Source organism: Mesoplodon bidens, assembly GCF_964165515.1.
Source record: "Mesoplodon bidens genome assembly, chromosome: 3".
NCBI classification, from domain to species: Eukaryota; Metazoa; Chordata; class Mammalia; order Artiodactyla; family Ziphiidae; genus Mesoplodon; species Mesoplodon bidens.
Genome location: NC_138178.1, coordinates 141,027,868 through 141,046,158, shown reverse-complemented (window position 1 = coordinate 141,046,158; position 18,291 = coordinate 141,027,868). Strand labels below are relative to the sequence as shown.

At 40.4% G+C, this 18,291-nt stretch overlaps 1 protein-coding gene across 11 annotated transcripts in view; it reads right to left on the bottom strand.

Annotated features, from left to right (window-relative positions):
- SYNE2 (spectrin repeat containing nuclear envelope protein 2) overlaps nt 1-18,291 on the bottom strand; it is a 351,205-nt gene that overhangs the window by 79,264 nt on the left and 253,650 nt on the right. For 9 of the 11 annotated variants that reach the window (XM_081228103.1, XM_081228110.1, XM_081228112.1 and 6 more), the window contains 13 exons: nt 15,274-15,456; nt 14,118-14,246; nt 13,427-13,548; nt 13,133-13,274; nt 11,182-11,313; nt 10,091-10,243; nt 9,757-9,966; nt 8,234-8,335; nt 7,080-7,199; nt 6,688-6,888; nt 4,929-5,102; nt 2,928-3,059; nt 69-265 (listed from right to left, as the gene is read on the bottom strand). In XM_081228103.1, the coding sequence (XP_081084229.1) occupies nt 69-265; nt 2,928-3,059; nt 4,929-5,102; nt 6,688-6,888; nt 7,080-7,199; nt 8,234-8,335; nt 9,757-9,966; nt 10,091-10,243; nt 11,182-11,313; nt 13,133-13,274; nt 13,427-13,548; nt 14,118-14,246; nt 15,274-15,456 (1,997 nt within the window). The remainder of the gene's footprint in view (nt 1-68; nt 266-2,927; nt 3,060-4,928; nt 5,103-6,687; nt 6,889-7,079; nt 7,200-8,233; nt 8,336-9,756; nt 9,967-10,090; nt 10,244-11,181; nt 11,314-13,132; nt 13,275-13,426; nt 13,549-14,117; nt 14,247-15,273; nt 15,457-18,291) is intronic. The other 2 variants (XM_081228111.1, XM_081228104.1) reach the window with 2 other exon arrangements.

Here is an 18,291-nt window from a genome sequence, read left to right as displayed (position 1 = left end):
AATCTGGTTGACTGCAGAATCCCTCTGAGGTCTTTTTCTGATGCCAATCAATCCCTAAGAAACCACACCTGAGCAGATGCTTGAGAAGCGTTTGTAGTCTGTGTAGTTCATGATCAATTTTTTTGTTTAGGGACAACCACTGCTCTTCCAGTTTTGCAATCTGGCCCTCTAGTTCAGGACAGCTCACGGAGACCACCAGCTGTTTGCCTTCATTCACAGTCTGGTAAAGCCGGGCATGCTTCTCATCGATGTTTCTTTTTATTTGCTAATAAAAATAAAGTCATAGAATGAATTATTTAAAAATTAAATCAGCCAGTCAATTCACAAATACTTCATGAAGAACCTACAGTAGAGGCTACTGAAGAAACAGTAACACTTTCCAAACCCTCAAGACTCTTGCAGTCTGGCTGAACAAACATGATTAATGGATTATTAATTATCTTTCACGATGAGAGTGTCCAATGCATTTCTACTGCACAGATTATACATGCAATATAAAATGAAAATTCACAGATTTAGATCTGATCGTTACTTCTTTCACCTAGAAACTAAAAAGGTGATGGTCTACAGGGTGCAGAGCTTGCAGAGAGGTTTTGTGTGACTTAAAGCTTATTCTGAAAATCAAGAAATTTTACATAGAAATCAAGATTTCCTGTGACTCGGGGAAAACAGGAAGCTCTAGCAAGCTCCTTTGGAAGAGGCTGTTCTCCTGGGTTCTCCTCCACCAATGTCCCCACCAGCCCTCCAACTGTCCACCCAGTCAGTGACCCTTATTTCCGTTCTCCTGCCTGGGCACCTGGAAGCATTTTACATTGCGGCCTAGGTATGAAAGGGATAAATAAGAAAACATTTCTTTATCATCTTTTAGACCCAAACAGTAGGGGGAAAAGCTCCTTTTGAGTCTTCTGGATATAAGGATTCAGGAGGGAGAAAAGAAGAGGATTTTAGAAGAATAAATGAAAACAACACATTGCTAATTCAACTTCATGAAAAAAAAAAAATCTTCAGAACTGTGAATGCAATGACCCCCTGAAGAGAACTCTGTCTAAAGGCAATTATCTTCTGCAGTTGGGTTCAGCTAATGACACATATCCTGACAGTTACTTAAATTTAATCTTAAAAAATAAATTATGATCAAAACAGAGCATTTGCTATTTTCCAATTAACTTAAGCTTTTTAAAAAATTAATAAAAAAGTCTACCTCCAATGCCCTTTCCACCACTCCTAGCTGCAACTCCTTCTGCCTGCCTGAGTCCACAGGCTAGAATAAAATGTCCAACATTAGTTTAAAAAAAAAAGGTTCTAATTTTCTAAGCCTTCAGTGTGAGACACTTCATCTTAAGAGCATCTCTGAGAAGTTTTTTTTTTTTCAAAATATCTTTTGTTACAGTTACATGGAAATGCTATTGTTTCATGGGTTGCCCTCATATCTGAGAAGTTTTAATTTTCCCATTTTATACACGGGAGTCAGAATGCACTGGTCACTCGGTCAGTGAGGTGTCAACCGGCATTGGAACACAGCTTGTTCAACACCAGAGGCCATGCAACGGACTGACCCTACATTCCCGGCCCACAGACGTCCCCTGATCAAGATACACACAAACCTCTCCATGACGCAGAAGACGATAATGACCTAAGGAACGCTATCAGTGAGATGGGCTTTACTAGATATCTGTCTTCTTTTAGTCTGGCAAATGTATTTAAAAGTCTTAGAACAATTATTTTGATTTTTAAAATATTTCTAACTTAACAGAATCACAGGTTATGGTTTAAGGTATACAGCTACTCTTGGGGAAATAATCAGGCTTCCATCAGGTTGGCTAATATGAACTGTTTCTTAATATAAGAAGGTTTAAAACCGATCTGTTTTCAGCTGCATCCTTTCAGCTGTTCAGATGGTACCTTCTGCACCCCTAGGCTAACAAAGAATTAAAGAGCAGCTTCCCGCCCCCAAAAGATTCAGCTTTATCTCTGAGTTCAACTCAATATGACAAGATGGCAAAGACATCAGTGGCAGCTTTCAAGACACCTAGAGAGCATAACTACAGCATTCCAGCCTCTGAAAAATGTTCCTTACAGGAGCTTAAGTGCCTCCAAGGAATGGTAGGACCCTGCCAAGTATTCCATGCCTTCTTCTTCCATCCGGTCTGGTCCGGCAACAAACCTGCCTTTGAAGTTTTAAAGTTGATATTTGATAGCAACCTCTAGCTGCCCAACTCAGATTCTGACCACATACATTCTAAAGTTAAAACTAAGTATTTTCAGTTTCTGCAGAAAATATTTAAAACTTGTTTTTATCTTGTTGGTCATGTTTTCAATACCACTTGAAAACCATTTTAAGGTTTTATCTTTTCTATGGCATTGAAATTTGAGACACAGAGACTTTGATAATAACAATATCAAACATTACACAAGAAAAAATTTCAAGTTTGAAGTCTCTTTATAACGCTGGTGGCAGGTAACAGATTATTGTTTGTCTCATAGGCTATGTCCAGTCAGGGCTTCACTGTTGTCATAAAACTAAAAATATGTTCAGAGGCCTGTGGTTTACAAAGTTCTTCCCATACTTTAGCTCATGTCCACACCCACTGACATCCACCTCCAGAGACTGGTAGCACCAGCTTGATTACCTACGTGCTACAGATAAAGACACTGAGGCTTAGAGACAGAAAGTTGACGAAGTGATAAGTGAGAGCCAGGACTCAAACCAAGGTCCCGACTCCACGTCAGACACGTGGTTATGTCAAGAAGCCCACAAGTAAATCTGCAGTTACCCCAAATATGTCTCACTGTGAGTTGTGTGAGGAATGATATTTCATTTCAATCTAAATCATTCACCTTCAAAGTCAAGTAATTTAGTCAAAACACAATAAAAACACAAAGTGCTACAGACAATGACTTTGGCGGCTTAAGTGGAAGCAAAATACCTGGTAAAATGAAATCCTTTCCATTAATCTTTCCTCCGTCTCTTCCACCAAACTCACAGAGGGCAACGTAGATACAAGAATTTCCAGGTCCTTTTCAAGAGATGCATAGTTTTCATCAAACTCTTCCCATTTCTAAAGAATTAAGAACACATGATCAGCAGGGGGCTTTTTCTAGATTAGTTCCAGATAATGACAAAATTAATCCTAAAAACAAAAATGAGCTCTGAGACCGTACAAAATTAAAGCACAGATTCCAGGGGTTTCTGAGATATAACCCACCCTAGTAAGAGCTCAGTGTCTGGTGGGAAACAACTCCACTTCCACTGCTTTGTGGAGAAGGTTTTAAAAAACCCAGTTGGTATTAGGGTTTTATGCTTGTCTCGTCAAATCGAGTAGGGAATAATAGGATTAAGTTAAAGTGATACTCTCAGCATGCACATCTGTGGAGACCTCAGAGCCTTTCTCTTACTTGGAAAGGAAGGGGCTAACTTGTAAAGTCTTTTTCAACAGAAGCTTCTGTTAGGCTTCTCCCAACGCTCCCTGCTCCAATCCCCAGTCCCACGAACATTACCCAACAAACACAACCCAAACCGTTACCCTACCGTGCTGCTTGAAGAAGCTGTTTGAGAAGTTATGGGCTTACGCGTCATCAGGGGAGTAACTACTGCCTTAGCCTGAGTCTGCCTTGTCCTAGCTCTCTCCATTTCCATAGAAGCCCACCCCTAGGGTCTCAGCACTCTACAGAGCTGACTTAGGGACATGAAATCTTACCTGCTGGAAAATTAACCACCTTAGTAATTCTCATAGCTAGTGAAACAGCAGGTGACATGGCTGTTAGGGGCACTCACTGGGTTCATGGAGTCGTTTTTTTGTTTTTTTTTTTTAACTTATTTATTATTTATTTGGCTGTGCCACAGAGCATGTGAGATCTTAGTTCCCTGACCAGGGAGTAAACCTGTGCCCCCTGCAGTGAAAGCGTGGAGTCTTAACCACTGGACTGCCAGGGAAGTCCCTCATGGAGTCTTTTTTATAAATATGATGAACTATTACTATAAATATCAACTTGACACACTAACTAGAAAATTACTTTTATTAGCATAAAATAATACCATAGTTTATTATCACATTAAAAAGTTGAATACTGGAACTTTCCTGGTGGCGCAGTGGTTAGGAATCCGCCTGCCAGTGCAGGGGACACGGGTTTGATCCCTGGTCTGGGAAGATCCCACATGTCGCGGAGCAACTAAGCTCGTGCGCCACAACTACTGAGCCTGCGCTCTAGAGCCCGCGAGCCACAACTACTGAGCCCACGTGCCACAACTACTGAAGCCTGTGAGCCTAGAGCCCGTGCTCCACAAGAGAAGTCACTGCAACGAGAAGCCCACGCACTGCAATGAAGAGTAGCCCCCGCTCGCCGCAACTAGAGAAAGCCCGCGTGCTGCAACGAAGACTCAATGCAGCCAAAAAGAAAATAAATTAAAAAAAAAAAGTTGAATATTTCTTTGTTTTTTGTTTATTTCCTGTATGTACTAACATCCACCGTGTTTAAGAAGTTAAAGGGGAAATAAACCTTAAAATTGAGAAAGAGCTTTATGTAAGCTTAATTTTTTTCTTTGAATCGGGACAGGACTGTTATGAATCCACTTCAGCAACAGAACATCTGGGCTTGTCCTCTTCGGGATGCACAATTTCTGAACCACTGACTATTTCATCAAATGATCTCATTCAAGATCTCAAAGTGCTTTCCATTTTGTTTATTTGTACACAAAGCTAGAAGGTAGAAAGATGCTGTGCCATCCCTAACCAACATATAAGAAATCTCAGCTAATATTTCATTCCGGGAGTAGCAGTCAGAGCTGGAACAGGATTCCACATTCCTCACTGCTGGTGCCCACTTAACTACTGCTTAATAATAACCAGATACTTGTTTTCAAACCTAGAGGTGATGGTTGAAAATCCAGAATTCCCGGCTTAAGTACAAAATTTATGAAAGCCACATACCTGCAATAAACTTTGCAGCTTTATTCCACACTGGTGTGACTTTTCTTCTAGTAATTTAACTTCCTTTTCTTGTTCTGCCCAAAATGTCTCTTTCTTTTGCAATAAAGGAGGAAGCATTTTGTTGGAGTATGTTTGGATCAACAGCATGTCAGCAACAAGCTTCCGGAAAAAAAGCTGTGAAATGAGGAAGAGTTTAATATTTACTTATTTTTACATTGTGAAAAATCTTAAAATTCAAGTTACTTCAACATGTGAGAGTGTCATTTACTTTTTAATCCAAAATCCCAGGACAGCCATGTAGAGTCAAACACACGAGAAAACAAAATAAAAATTGTCTATGTGTCCATAGTCTTTGAGTACGAATGGAATTTTAACAAATCACAAAGAAAAATTACCCTAGGTAATATTTTCCACAAAACAGTCCATATTAAAGGGCAAACATGGGGCTTCCCTGGTGGCACAGTGGTTGGGAGTCTGCCTGCCGATGCAGGGGACACGGGTTCGTGCCCCGGTCCGGGAAGATCCCACATGCCGCGGAGCGGCTGGGCCCGTGAGCCATGGCCGCTGAGCCTGCGCGTCCGGAGCCTGTGCTCCGCAACGGGAGAGGCCACAACAGTGAGAGGCCCGCGTACGGCAAAAAAAAAAAAATAATAATAATAAAGGGCAAACATGATTAATTAGTCAATTTAAATTTCCAGTGAGATCTTCCTATATCAGTTATTCCAAGTTTTAAGAAACTTTACAAAAAGTGGTAAAGCCACTGAGGTGGCTAATTAGTTTCAAGATGATAAATTGGATGGATAGTTGTGTGAGCCCAAGAAACTCACATATTCAAGAGCCAGGGGCTCCTAAACTCTGGTTCTAACTTCTACACAATAAAATAGTTAACTAAAGGGAATTCGCTGATGGGGTCTGTTGGGATTGTGGTTGGTAAAAGCTCCCAGAATAGCACTTTAAGACCTTTAAAGAGGAAGGCTTTCCCTCACATGGCTCTCTATTTATAGTCAGCTGCCCCCTCTAGTTGTTTGGAGGGGACTTATTAGGAGAATCCCTTCTCTTGTTCCTTGAAAAGGATACATACAAGGGTTTATAAAAGTATCTAGCATAAGGTCTGACACATTGTATATATCAGTTAATATATTTTCTCCTCTTTCCCGCCATCCTTTATACAATATTTACCTCTGAATTTTTCTTAGACTAAGGTCTACTTAATCAAAAGCCTAGACTTCAGCTTATTGAAGGCATGAACTCTGTCTTATACATTCTTATTATCAGCACTTAATTACTGCATACCTCTTGTTGATGATCATGAGGGTTTATTTAATGAAACAAATGGAAAACAAAAGGATTTATTGTAGCATTACGCTAGACATACATTTACGTAATTTAAATATTTCTTTTGATTTCAGTTCTCAGTAAAGCCTCTCCTAACCCCCGAATTCAATTCCCTCTATTAAATGTTCTTAAAGTGTGTATGCCAAGTTTAATTTTAAATTTGTTTGAATGACTCCTTGACAAATAATGTCTTCTCAATCAACTGAAAGCTCCATAAACATTAGGAACTATGTCTGTTTTCACTCACAATCATATTCTTACGAGCTTAGCAGGGTTCCTGGTACACAGTGAGCACTGTAATAGATGTTTGTTAAAAGAATGAAGGAATGATGTAAATTTCACCAAGGAAGAAAACGGATGCTCTTAGTTCACACTCAGAAAAACTTAAAGTCTATGAAAAGGTGATCTGACCCACGTGTCTTACCTTGTGATTCTGTATTTGAGCCTGTAAGGCAACTTTACTTTTGGTTTGTTGTAAGTGGTCACGAGCAAGATTTTCCTTTCCGATATTCACCAGTTCTACCATGCCTTGCAACAAAGCATCTTGCTGGCTCTCAGTGATGAAAGGGCTGCTGAGTTTTGTGTACCTGGCTCTCAGGATTCCCCACATTCTGTCGAGTACATCCTGAAAAGAAAGAGCAGGTGTGCACAGACTTTTCCATCCAACCATGAAAATAACCCAAATGAAGAACATATCTAAATTCCCTTGGTAGAAGAAAAAAGTCTTATTCTTTACAATCATAGTAATTCACGGAGAGTAAATTATAAGAGTAATACTCTTTATAATTCATAGTTATGTTTTCTGCTCAGACATACCTCTAATTTGTAAACCTCCTGGAGTAGAACAGAAGGTAAATGAAGCCTCTCCCCTTCGTCTCTTAGTTTTGCCACTCGGCTCTCAGAGTTCTGCAGCTCCACTGTATATGCATCTGCTTTCTAGAGCGAGAGACAATACAAAAAAGTAAAACCCTTTAATAAGGAGTCTACATATTCATTTAAAAAGAATTAAACAGTATAGAAAAGAATTAAGGGAAAAGTGAAAGTCCCACTTCTCTATCCTCTCCATTTTCCCCAAAGATCCACAGTTGACAGTTTGTTCCTAATGTGTTCAAAGCATGTACTGAATAGAGGTAGAGTGCACATCCTGAAACACAATAGATTGCACACATCATTGTGTTCTGCAATTTGCATTCCTCACTTACAAGCTCCTCAGCATCTCTTCACATCAGTACAAACGTTATCTGGAGCCTTTTAAATGGACATATAGTATACCATTGTAAGGCTGCTCACTGCTTTAGCAACAGTCTGCTCTTAACGGACTTTTGGGCTATTTAGAGTCTTTAATTCAAGCAGTGCAGCTAGGTTCATCCCTGAATATTCATAAACATATTTATCTTTATGCACTTGCCTTTTTCTTTAGGATAAGTGCAAGTCCAGTACCTAGAGAAGTGCCTGAACATAGTAGGTCCTCAATTAATACTTGCTGGATAAATGGAGTGAAAGAGCTGCTGTATGGAAGAGCATTTAGGCTTAAAGTTTTGATATGTAGACAAATGATCCCTAGATGCTAGACTAATTGGCACTCCTACAAAGAGGGTGAGGGGGAACTTCCCTGGTGGCACAGTGTATAAGACTCTGAGCTCCCAATGTAGGGGACCCAGGTTCGATCCCTGGTCAGGGAACTAGATCCCACATGCATGCCGCAACTAAGAGTTCGCATGCCAACTAAGGAGGAGCCCTGGAGCCGCAACTAAGGAGCCCACCTGCCACAACTAAGACCCGGTGCAACCAAATAAATAAATAAATTAATTAATTAATTTAAAAAAAAAAGAGGGTGAGGGTTTCATTTCTCAATACCCTTTCCAACACTAAACAAACTTATATTTCGGGAAGTGATTCAGAAACACAGCTTATACACAAGACTCTCTGGTTCAAGGTTAAGTCAGTTTGAATTATTTTGACTTGATTACCTGAAGCTGTTCATCAATACTCTGGCCACTAATTTCGTTCAGAAATTGTTGTAAAGATGTTTTATTCTTAATAAGTTGATCATATAATCGCTTTATTTCATTCTGTATAAAAAGATAAATGCAGGAAACAGTGAGAATCTCACTTAGGCCTTCAGTACCTTTTTAAAAATTCAGTTGTCCTTCAGTTTCTGTGCTATAAGAAATTTCAAACATATGCCAAAATAGGTGGAATCCCTGCATTACCAACATCCATCCAGCTTTAACAATTACTGACTTGGGGCTGGTCGTCTCTCTTCTGCACCCTCCCCTGAGCTTTCTTGACTGTACCTAACCTTCCTTCCCTCAGATTATTTGGAAGCAAATCCCAGATACCATATTATTTCACTAGTATATGTTTCAGAATGTATTTCCTAAAAGATAAAGATTCCTCCCTTTAAAAATACTACAAATCAATAATAATTCCTTAGTATTATTAACTGTGTAGGCAGGGTTCACGTTTCTCTAATTGACTATACTTTTTCCTTTTGGCTTGTTGGAACCGGGATCTAAATGAGGTCCAATAGGCTGCAATGGATTAACAAGTCCCTTGTAATCTGCAGGCTCCCTGCCCATCTCTCTCTTTTGTTGTTTTTTTGGAGTTTTTGGTGTTGGGGTGGCGGGCTGGTCGTGGAAAAAAGCACACATACACACATTCTATGCAGCTTGCCACTGCCTGGGCCTGGCTGACTGCATTCCCTTGGTGCTGCTCAACATGTTCCTCCCTTGTGTCTATTTGACTTGGATTCTAGAGGCTTGATCAGATTCAGGTTTGATTTTATGGGCAAGACTCCTTCCTAAGTGATGTTCTGTTTCATTTTTCTCTCATTAGATAGTTTTCAGTAGCTTCCTAACTAGTCCACCTGCTTCAAGTCTCTGCTCTAATCCCCATTAGACAACTGCCACATGGATCTGCCGGAAATGTACACAGACTGTCATTCCTTTGCTCAAGAACTGTAATGGCGGGCTTCCCTGGTGGCGCAGTGGTTGAGAGTCCGCCCGCCGATGCAGGGGACACGGGTTCGTGCCCCGGACCAGGAAGATCCCACATGCCGTGGAGCGGCTGGGCCTGTGAGCCATGGCCGCTGAGCCTGCGCGTCCGGAGCCTGTGCTCCGCAACGGGAGAGGCCACAACAGTGAGAGGCCCGCGTACCGCAAAACAAAACAAAACAACTGTAATGGCTCCCCTTACCTAGAAATCCTGCCAGGTGACGCTCTTTAAGTGGCTGAATGTAATGCAGGAAAGAAACATTACTTTAGCTCAACCTAACAAATTCATACCCGAGAGTTTGGAAAGGACGTCACTTTCAAATGGTCTCCCACCATGAGCAGCTGAACTAACTTAAAGACCTTCATAGAAAGAGGGTCATCGCTTTCCTTAGCAATTCCCACTCATGAATGCTGCCAGGAATAGGAATGAATGGAAATTAGAGGTCCATGCTATGACCTAAAACAGTGTCAGAGCAGCCAAACACCCAGACCCATACCTGATAACTGCGGTTATAGTCGAGGCCAGCTTTCAGGGACTTGCTCCTAGAGGCAGTTGCAGCCTGGATGTGCTCCAGGTAGACTTGGAGGTTATCAAAACAGTCAAGGAACAGGCTGGCATTCTTGCCAGGCCAAGTCATGGCTTTTGAAATATCATTCTTCTTGTCACTCATAGCTAAGCAAAGTTTTTTCAGCTCAAGAGCCAGAGTCTGCAAAGTGGAGAGGAAGAAAGACACTGTGAACAAGGTCTGGCCTTGAGAGGTTTCAGCCCTAGTTAACTAGTGGGCTGCCTGTGGTAATGGCCAACACATGGGCTTGATGGATGCTCCCTACCTCGTAGTGCACCTGCTGGGCACCGACATCCCCTCTCAAGAGCCAAGGGGTCTGCAGCATCTCCTCCACACTGCCCAGGCACTGACTGAGGGTCAGAAAGAGTTCAAGTAATTTCTTATCCAAATTCGCATATGTTTCTTCTGAAACGTTTTCCTAAATCAAGAGGAAAAAAGGAAAAATAAAAATCACTAAGATTCCTCGCCTTCCTAAGCCTACATTTTCCCTGGTTTCTATTATAGTTTACAATTTATGTTATGCTTTTTTTTTATAGTTAGTCATTTCAAATGCATTGTGAACTAGGTAGCAGAATAAATAAATTAAGATGTTAACTCTGAGAGAAACAAGTTTAAGAAACTCAGTGTTAGGTAGTGAGTTGACTACTGAATGGAATTAAAAGGTAAATCAAAAGATGAAGGACTTCTTTAGTGGGGCCATCAGGTGGAAGTGCGGTCCCAGATAAATCACACTATCCCTCTTCCCACTGTTCTCCGCCTCCCATATTTTAACATAGGAGAAAGTGGGTTAATGAAATCAAGTATGGCCTGGAGAAGGAGAAGAAGTCAAGAGACTTGAAGGGTTCATTAGAAAAAGGTACAACATCTTAAAGGTAGGCATGGTACGGCAATGGTACAGCCTGGTGACTATAAGTAAACTAGGAGCCTGCCGAAGCTACTGATTACCCCAATTTGGGCTGTTTCCTGCTCTGTTCTTTGATGAGTACCTAAGCTATCCCGCACACCACCTCAGTGTTAAGCCTACTCAAGGTTGGAAACCTTGCAGTTACTCCCTCCCTCCCTTCTCACCCTTGCAATCTCAGAGCCCCACTGCAGACAGTACTAATCAATCAAGATCCTTGTTCCTGCCAATCCTGGACCCAGGTTTAGAAGCCTATGCACATGGTATTCTACGCAACCACTACCAAATTTACCAGAGTCAGTAAGAGAGATAAATCCTATTTGCAATTCTAGGACTCATTCCATTATGTGTCCTATTATTTGTTCAGTAAAGAAAAGTACGACCAATTTACAATATCACATTTCCCCTCATTTTTGTTATTGCAATGAGGAAAATATATAACATGCAGCTGCTACCTGTGTCTGAAGATTATTTGCTTCTTGACGGAGGTCTTCAAGTTGGGTGGTATAAGTTTTCAGTTCTTCAGCTGTTGGGTATCTAAAGTTATATATAGTCACACTGGGTAGAACACTCATATTTGTGGCAACCTATTTGAAAAAGGGAAACCCTATTACAAACAGTTTGAGATCCTGTGAGTGTTAACATAAAACATCAAAAATGCCTTAACATGCTATCTTCCAAGTTTACCTTCTTGGAAAGTGTTTTTTGTCTATCTTGTCATTTACAAGAAAAAAATAATTAAATTAAAATTTAAATATTTTGGATGGCTTTGAAAAGTCATGACAGGCTTTACACAGACACTTGAGGGTCCATTTAGATAACAAAACGAGGGGAAACAAAGTATAATTTGAAAAATAGAATAAAACCCCTAATCTTTCAATTTGTAGGGATGCTATCTATCTGTGTTCCAAGGTTAGCTGTTTCTTTTCCCATTTATTGGTAGACTCCTGGCATACAGCCAACTCTTACAATAGAATACAGTCACCTCCAGGGACAGATTTGTATCTTGATTTGTTATTGAAAAGCTAAATAAGTACTGAAAATGAGCTGTGACTTCAGAAGGGAGAATGATTCAGACCTAATATCTTTCCCAAATTGGAAAACTAACATATATAAAGGAACAGGATGGGATGGTAGATGACTCTGCTGGGGTGGAAGGGTGGAGAACAAGGGATGTTGTTCTATTGCTGGAAAAAGAATGATATATTACATGTTATAGTGTATATGACAAGGAGAAACCAAGACTAAAATCCTACCAATGAATTTGATTCAACTTTAATTGGTCAAATAAGGTTCTTGGTAGAGTAGAAGAGAACGGAAAAGTTCCCACCAGACTGGGGAATTGGGAAACCATTGAAAACCTTTGCCCCGGCAGTTTGAGTGCAAAGTTAAAGGCAGAAGCTTGACTGCTGGGAGCCACGGTGCTATTCTGCTCGTGGGCTCCCTGTTTAGAGAGACATCCATCAGTAGCTGGCACAGTATGAATAAACCCTTGTAATGGCAATAATCAGGTGTGATAAGGTGTGCTGGTGAGAATACCTACAGACAGGTACCATTGGCAAAGGGGCCAGCACACTGCAGATGCCAAATAATATATATATATATATATATATATATATATTTTTTTTTTTAATGCTTGGCTTTTATTTATTTATTTATTTATTTATGGCTGTGTTGGGTCTTCATTTCTGTGCGAGGGCTTTCTCTAGTTGTGGCAAGCGGGGGCCACTCTTCATCGCGGTGCGTGGACCTCTCACTATCGCGGCCTCTCTTGTTGCGGAGCACAGGCTCCAGACGCACAGGCTCAGTAGTTGTGGCACACGGGCCTAGTTGCTCCGCGGCATGTGGGATCTTCCCAGGCCAGGGCTCGAACCCGTGTCCCCTGCATTAGCAGGCAGATTCTCAACCACTGTGCCACCAGGGAAGCCCCCAAATAATGTTTTGATGAATGAATGACACTCATATAGCAACGTATCATTTTCAAAGTTTTTTTTACATATATTATTCATTCCTTTATTCATTCAACATATAGTAACCAAGATTTTTTGGTGTTCCAGTTACTACTGTGCCAGGCACTCAAATGTGAATCAGGCAGACATGGTCTTTCTTCTCATGCCATCAAATGGGGAGTTCAGACAAATACGCAGGTGTATAGTATAGTAAGAGCTATGATCAGGGAAGCCCAGAGTGCTATAGAAGCACAAAAGGGAAGCACTTAATGCAGATTTCCAGGAAGATGAAAAGAGGACAGCTAAGTAAGAAAATCCACCTGGCATCTTTGCCTTCTGAAAATAAATAAACTGCTTTTTGAAAATAATGCAGAACATACATGTGTGTTTAATGAATGCTCGTTGGATTTTCAAAGGTAAACACACTTATTTACACTGTGTGCACATACACACTGACCTGGGGCTGCACAAGCTGAGGTAGAGGGAGCTGAATTTTTGATGAAAGTTCATGATGTAAATATTGCCATTTATCTCCACTTTGGCCCTGGGTTGACAAGATCAAGTCTGGAGCATCATTTTCAGGGCTAGATGCCTTACTGCTTTTAAGGGAAAACAAATGGTGAAAAGAATAATCAACATACAAAAATTTTATTACATTCAGACAATGTTTTATAAGTGATATTAAAAGAAACACTGTTAACTCTCCCAACCACAATACTACTGAATGTCCGATTCTTTAAAAATATTTTACCTCACAGATGATGTCTGAGTTGTATCTTTATCATGTTGGCAATACTGAGGCCATATTTTGTTAGCATTAAATTCTATGAATTTGATTAAATCTTTCTGTTCCATTGGTTTTAACTCCAGAACCTATAATTGAATAAGATTCAAATAGTCCAATCAATCAAGGTTTTCAGTTAGTATCCAAGGGTTTCTTCTGTTGAGATCAGCTGATTTGGAATCACTTCCTAAATCATTATTTACTATTACTCTTTCTTGCTTGCTTGTTCTCGTTAACTTTTATTTTTCAAAAACTTATTTAAAATATTCACACAATGACCAGGTATTGTTACATATATGCTACACACATGGAAAACCACCAAAAATATACCAACACATTTTGAAACAATAGGGAAAGAAGTGTTGCAGTTACAAAGGTAAGTTCACCCTGAAGATATTTGCTTAGTTTGATAAAAGACGCAAGTTAATAAGGCAGCCAAGTTCTAGTATCCCCAACTGCAGCAGATGAAAGCAAAGCAGCTACTGCAGTAAACACTCAAAACTCAGAGCTGCTGCACACACAGGAACACTCACACATCACACTTTCTATTCAGTCACGTAAGAAAACACTCCAATGGCCTTTCAGTATTTAGTTCAATGGGAAATTCCATAAAGAAAGCTTTATTCTTATCTTTATAACTGTTTGGGGCTGAAATTACCTGTTGCTGCTGGAAATCTTTTTGTCTGCTGAACTGTGGCCTTTCAGTTACAACAGATTCAAATTCAGAAAGGTTATCTGGTTGGAGAACTTTCTGATGCTCAGAAGATTTCTTTAGCATGGTAGAATGCTGCAAAACATTTTATGATGGCAGACTATTTATTTAAAATGGTGACCTATTTCAGTTCTAATAATGTGACTACACAATGGAAAAGTTTTATGTGAAGTGAATGACTGTATTTTGTTAATTACAAGAATTATACACTATGATTTAATGTACTTATTTCATAACAACTTCAAAAACCACTATGTTTGATTAAGTGGTCATTTTATCATTCCTCAACTTAACTCATCCAATGAGTTACTAAAAGCTAGGAAATCTATTGCACTTTTTTACTGAGGACAAAGTGAAATGGATATAAAAAACAGACATGGTATTATGCTTATGAACTCAAATTTCCCCTATGTCTAAAACATAGTTGTTTTAAAAGAGAGAGAACATATTAGGATAAAAGGGGATCCATACAGCCTGTGTATTTGGAGCCAATCTTATTTCTGTGAATGTAAGTCCTCTTAAGTAGAAACTACCAACTCATAAGTATGGATGCAAATCTTACATAGTAAGATCCTACTCGCAAGATGAACATTTGCATTTATATACACAGAATGCTTTTAAAAGTCACAGCACACTTTAGCTGTATGATACGTTCATCAGTATATGTGAATATTTATAAATGAATAACAAAAAGTACCCTGGAACAGGTTTTTGTGTTTCTGATTGTCAAATTTTAATCTTATCTATAAAGGCTTCATTTTTCCAGTCAATCAGTCACACAATTCCTTTAAAATATATCCTTCTTTTATGAAGAAGGCTTACAGAGAGCTCATTATCAGCAAGAACAATCAACCCAGTCAAACCAACTCTAACCAAACCAACACCATCACTAAAGACAACCTAGATGGGAAAACTACACAGCGAAATGAAACCAATGACAAAAGCCAGTGTAACCAAGCCTTACAGTTTCAAGAGGCATAATTCTTCCTTACTTACTGTAATTCCTCCGTAGTTGTTTCCTTACCTCCACCCAGAGCTCTTTGCTGATGGATCTACCATATGCATGTATCTACATACATGTTTATACACAGTCATATTTTACCTGGTTCTCACTGTATTTCTCCTGCAGCATCATCTGGACTTTTTCCAAATTGCACTTCACGGTTTTTAGTTTCAAGGAAAGTGCTTCAGCCTCCTGTTGAGTGGTTCCACTGTCTCCCAGGCCCTGATCTTTGCAATTCTCTAACAGAGAGGCAACCTTGTGCTCAATCTCTGTTAGCATAGCCTAGGAAATAAAATCATTTAATTAATCATAGGTTTGGTCCTGAGCAAGTGTTACAGTCCAGAATAAGTTAGATTCACTCTCTCTACCTAAGTGTATATATAAAGTCCTAGAAACACAAGTTGAAAGGGACCCTGGGGAAAGAAAAACAACTTCCACATAATTCCTGTGCTTATCCATAAGGGTACAACCAAAGCAACTCCAAATCGGTTGTAAATAAATAAATTGCTTGTAAAATAATCTAAAACAAGTGATTCTATATTCACCTTAGAAAACAGAGCTTAATATATCCATTATAGCATAGTGGTTAAGACCACAGACACAGGAACTAGACTGCCTGGGTTCAGATCCCAGCCCTGCCACTTCATAGCTGGGAAAATTTGGGCACCTTATACTGTATGGTTGTGCCTCTAGTCATCTGTAAAATGGGGATAATAACAGAACTTACCTCCTGAGGTCACTTTGAGAAGCTAGAGTTAAATCCACATACTTTGGCCAGGGCTTGATACGTAGTCTGTGCCAACTATTATTTTTTTTCCCCACCTTCCTAACCTTTTTCTGTTGCAATCCAAGTGCTGAGTAGTAATAAAAAAAGAATTCTTTGAAAATTCTTTCCTTTGCTCTTTTCCTTCGCTTTCTCAAGCCAAATAAGCTTCCCAAATATCAGAAGACGACTACAGAAGACATAATTTGGAACCTAAAACACTTAGTCATTGATACAACTGGCCAACTTACACCCGGATCTAAAAATAAATCAGGAGGATGAAGTAAGTTTCCCAGTAAGTCACCATCATTGTTTTCCTCCTAACAGATCAAGTTTGCCCTCTCCTGGGGCTCAGGAGCCCCAAAAGTCATGTCAACTGGCTGGGCACACGAGTGTAGCAGCAGCATTCAGCCTTACATGCCGGCACTGTGAATGCTTGGGCTAAAATGGTGTGTGACTATGAACAAGTTCAGTTCTTTGAGAGAAACTTAAGGAAAAACTCTATTCTTAAAACAAATTTTCACATAACATACTTATAACTTCTCCATTCAAGCAAATTACTTGTATCCTCTATATAGAGACTCTTCTAAGCTTAAACAATATGTACCTATAGATTTTAAAGTGGCTGTAAACAAAGTATACTATAATTCTGCACTCTTTTTCTCCATTTAGCTATTTTATGTATACATTTTCATGTGTCTACATACATATACTTAATGATTCCTATTTTAATAGCCACAAGTCAATACTCTATAATTCTCTTAATCTCCCTATTGTTAAGCCTTTAAACTGCTTCCAGTGCTTCACTTCTGTAATCAATGCAGCCATAAATATTCTTCTCCTTTTGGGTTATTTTCAGAGGGTAAATTTAAAGTAATGGGATTATTAGGTCAAAGAAGATGGACATCTTATCTGCTGACAGCTGACTTCCCTAAACATTGAACCAATCAGACAGACATTAGTGGATCTATTTCTCCAGAGTTTTCCAGGATGATAGAATTTTTGTCAAGGTAATGGAGGAACAAAACAATAGCGGTTTTGATTCACAAGTCTCTAATAATCAAGGCTAAACATTCTTCTCAAATATTAAATTACCGAATATAATTTTTTCTTGACTGATCTGTTTGCTCCTGTCCTTTGGACATTTTCCCTCTGGCAACTCAGTGTTTTTACAGACCACTGTAAGGCTTTTTATAAGTTTCAAAGTTAAACTGTATGTGTCATGGTGTTATATAAATGAGCCAAAGTTGGCCCCTGTATATTGACCCATATATTGTTCATTTCTTCACAGCAGAAATATCAGCTCACATTTCGCTAGTGCCAGACTCAAAACTGGACCCCCATATCTGTTAGCCATAGTTAAGACAAACTTTGGTGCTCTAAAGACCCCAGCCTCTGCTATCCTTCAGAGCTCTCTGGCATCACCTAGACACAAGCCCCTCTGGACTGTCCATCTCCTGGGACTTCCACTGTCTCTCCCCTTCCGGCTGGTGGTCCCACCCTCACTCCTTGCCAAAGCCTCTGGAAGGTCCCCTGCCATGAGTGACTTTCCAGTCCCTCCAGGTCCCACCAAAACGCTGCCCAAATAAAGCTCATTGCGAGCTACTGCCACCTTGCGGTCCTGTTTTTTCCTTGAGCAGCCCTCACATCCTTGAACTCACTACAAGTGGCCCAAGGACCAGATTTTGGTAATGATCAAGGAATTGGCTCTGGGGGTCTACCCAGTCAGCAGGACAATCAATTGGCAGATGGCTTCTGAATGGCCTGAAGTGGCTAGGTCTCAACATCTGGAATACTGCAGGTTCAGATTAGAGTAGCACTGCTCTGTGCTGAATTACACTGTCTTCTCCAGACTCTCAAGCGCCTCATCAGCTAGGTCATGTAGCAGTGCCAGTATTTGAGTGAATCTGCCCTCGGAACTGACTTTTGGGGTGAGAAGTGCTGAGCTGCCCAAGGAAGGAAGCCCAGCTTGCTTACCTGGGTCCCACTGGACAGGCACCGGATGTTGTAAGACTGTGGGTCTGAATGGAAAAAGGGGAGGAGTGCCGGCCTCGGGCCAAGGTGGGTCTTCCCCAACCCCATAATGGGATATAGTGGGTGGAGCTCCCTGTAGGCTGGCCAGTGACTTGGGGTACTCTGAGAGGAAGTCCTTGTCCCTGGGGCCACTGCAAGCGAGCCAATCTGGCCAAGGCAGGTCTTAGTGCCTTTGGGGGAGGCGCCTCGGCTGGGCTGGGCTGGGCTGGGCTGTCATGCGTGACCCTCAATTATGCTCCTGCAGTGTCGTCTGTCTTGCCCCTCCCTGGAGGGATACAGAGATCCCAACCTTTGGGCTGTGCCAGCAAATGTTACTCAAA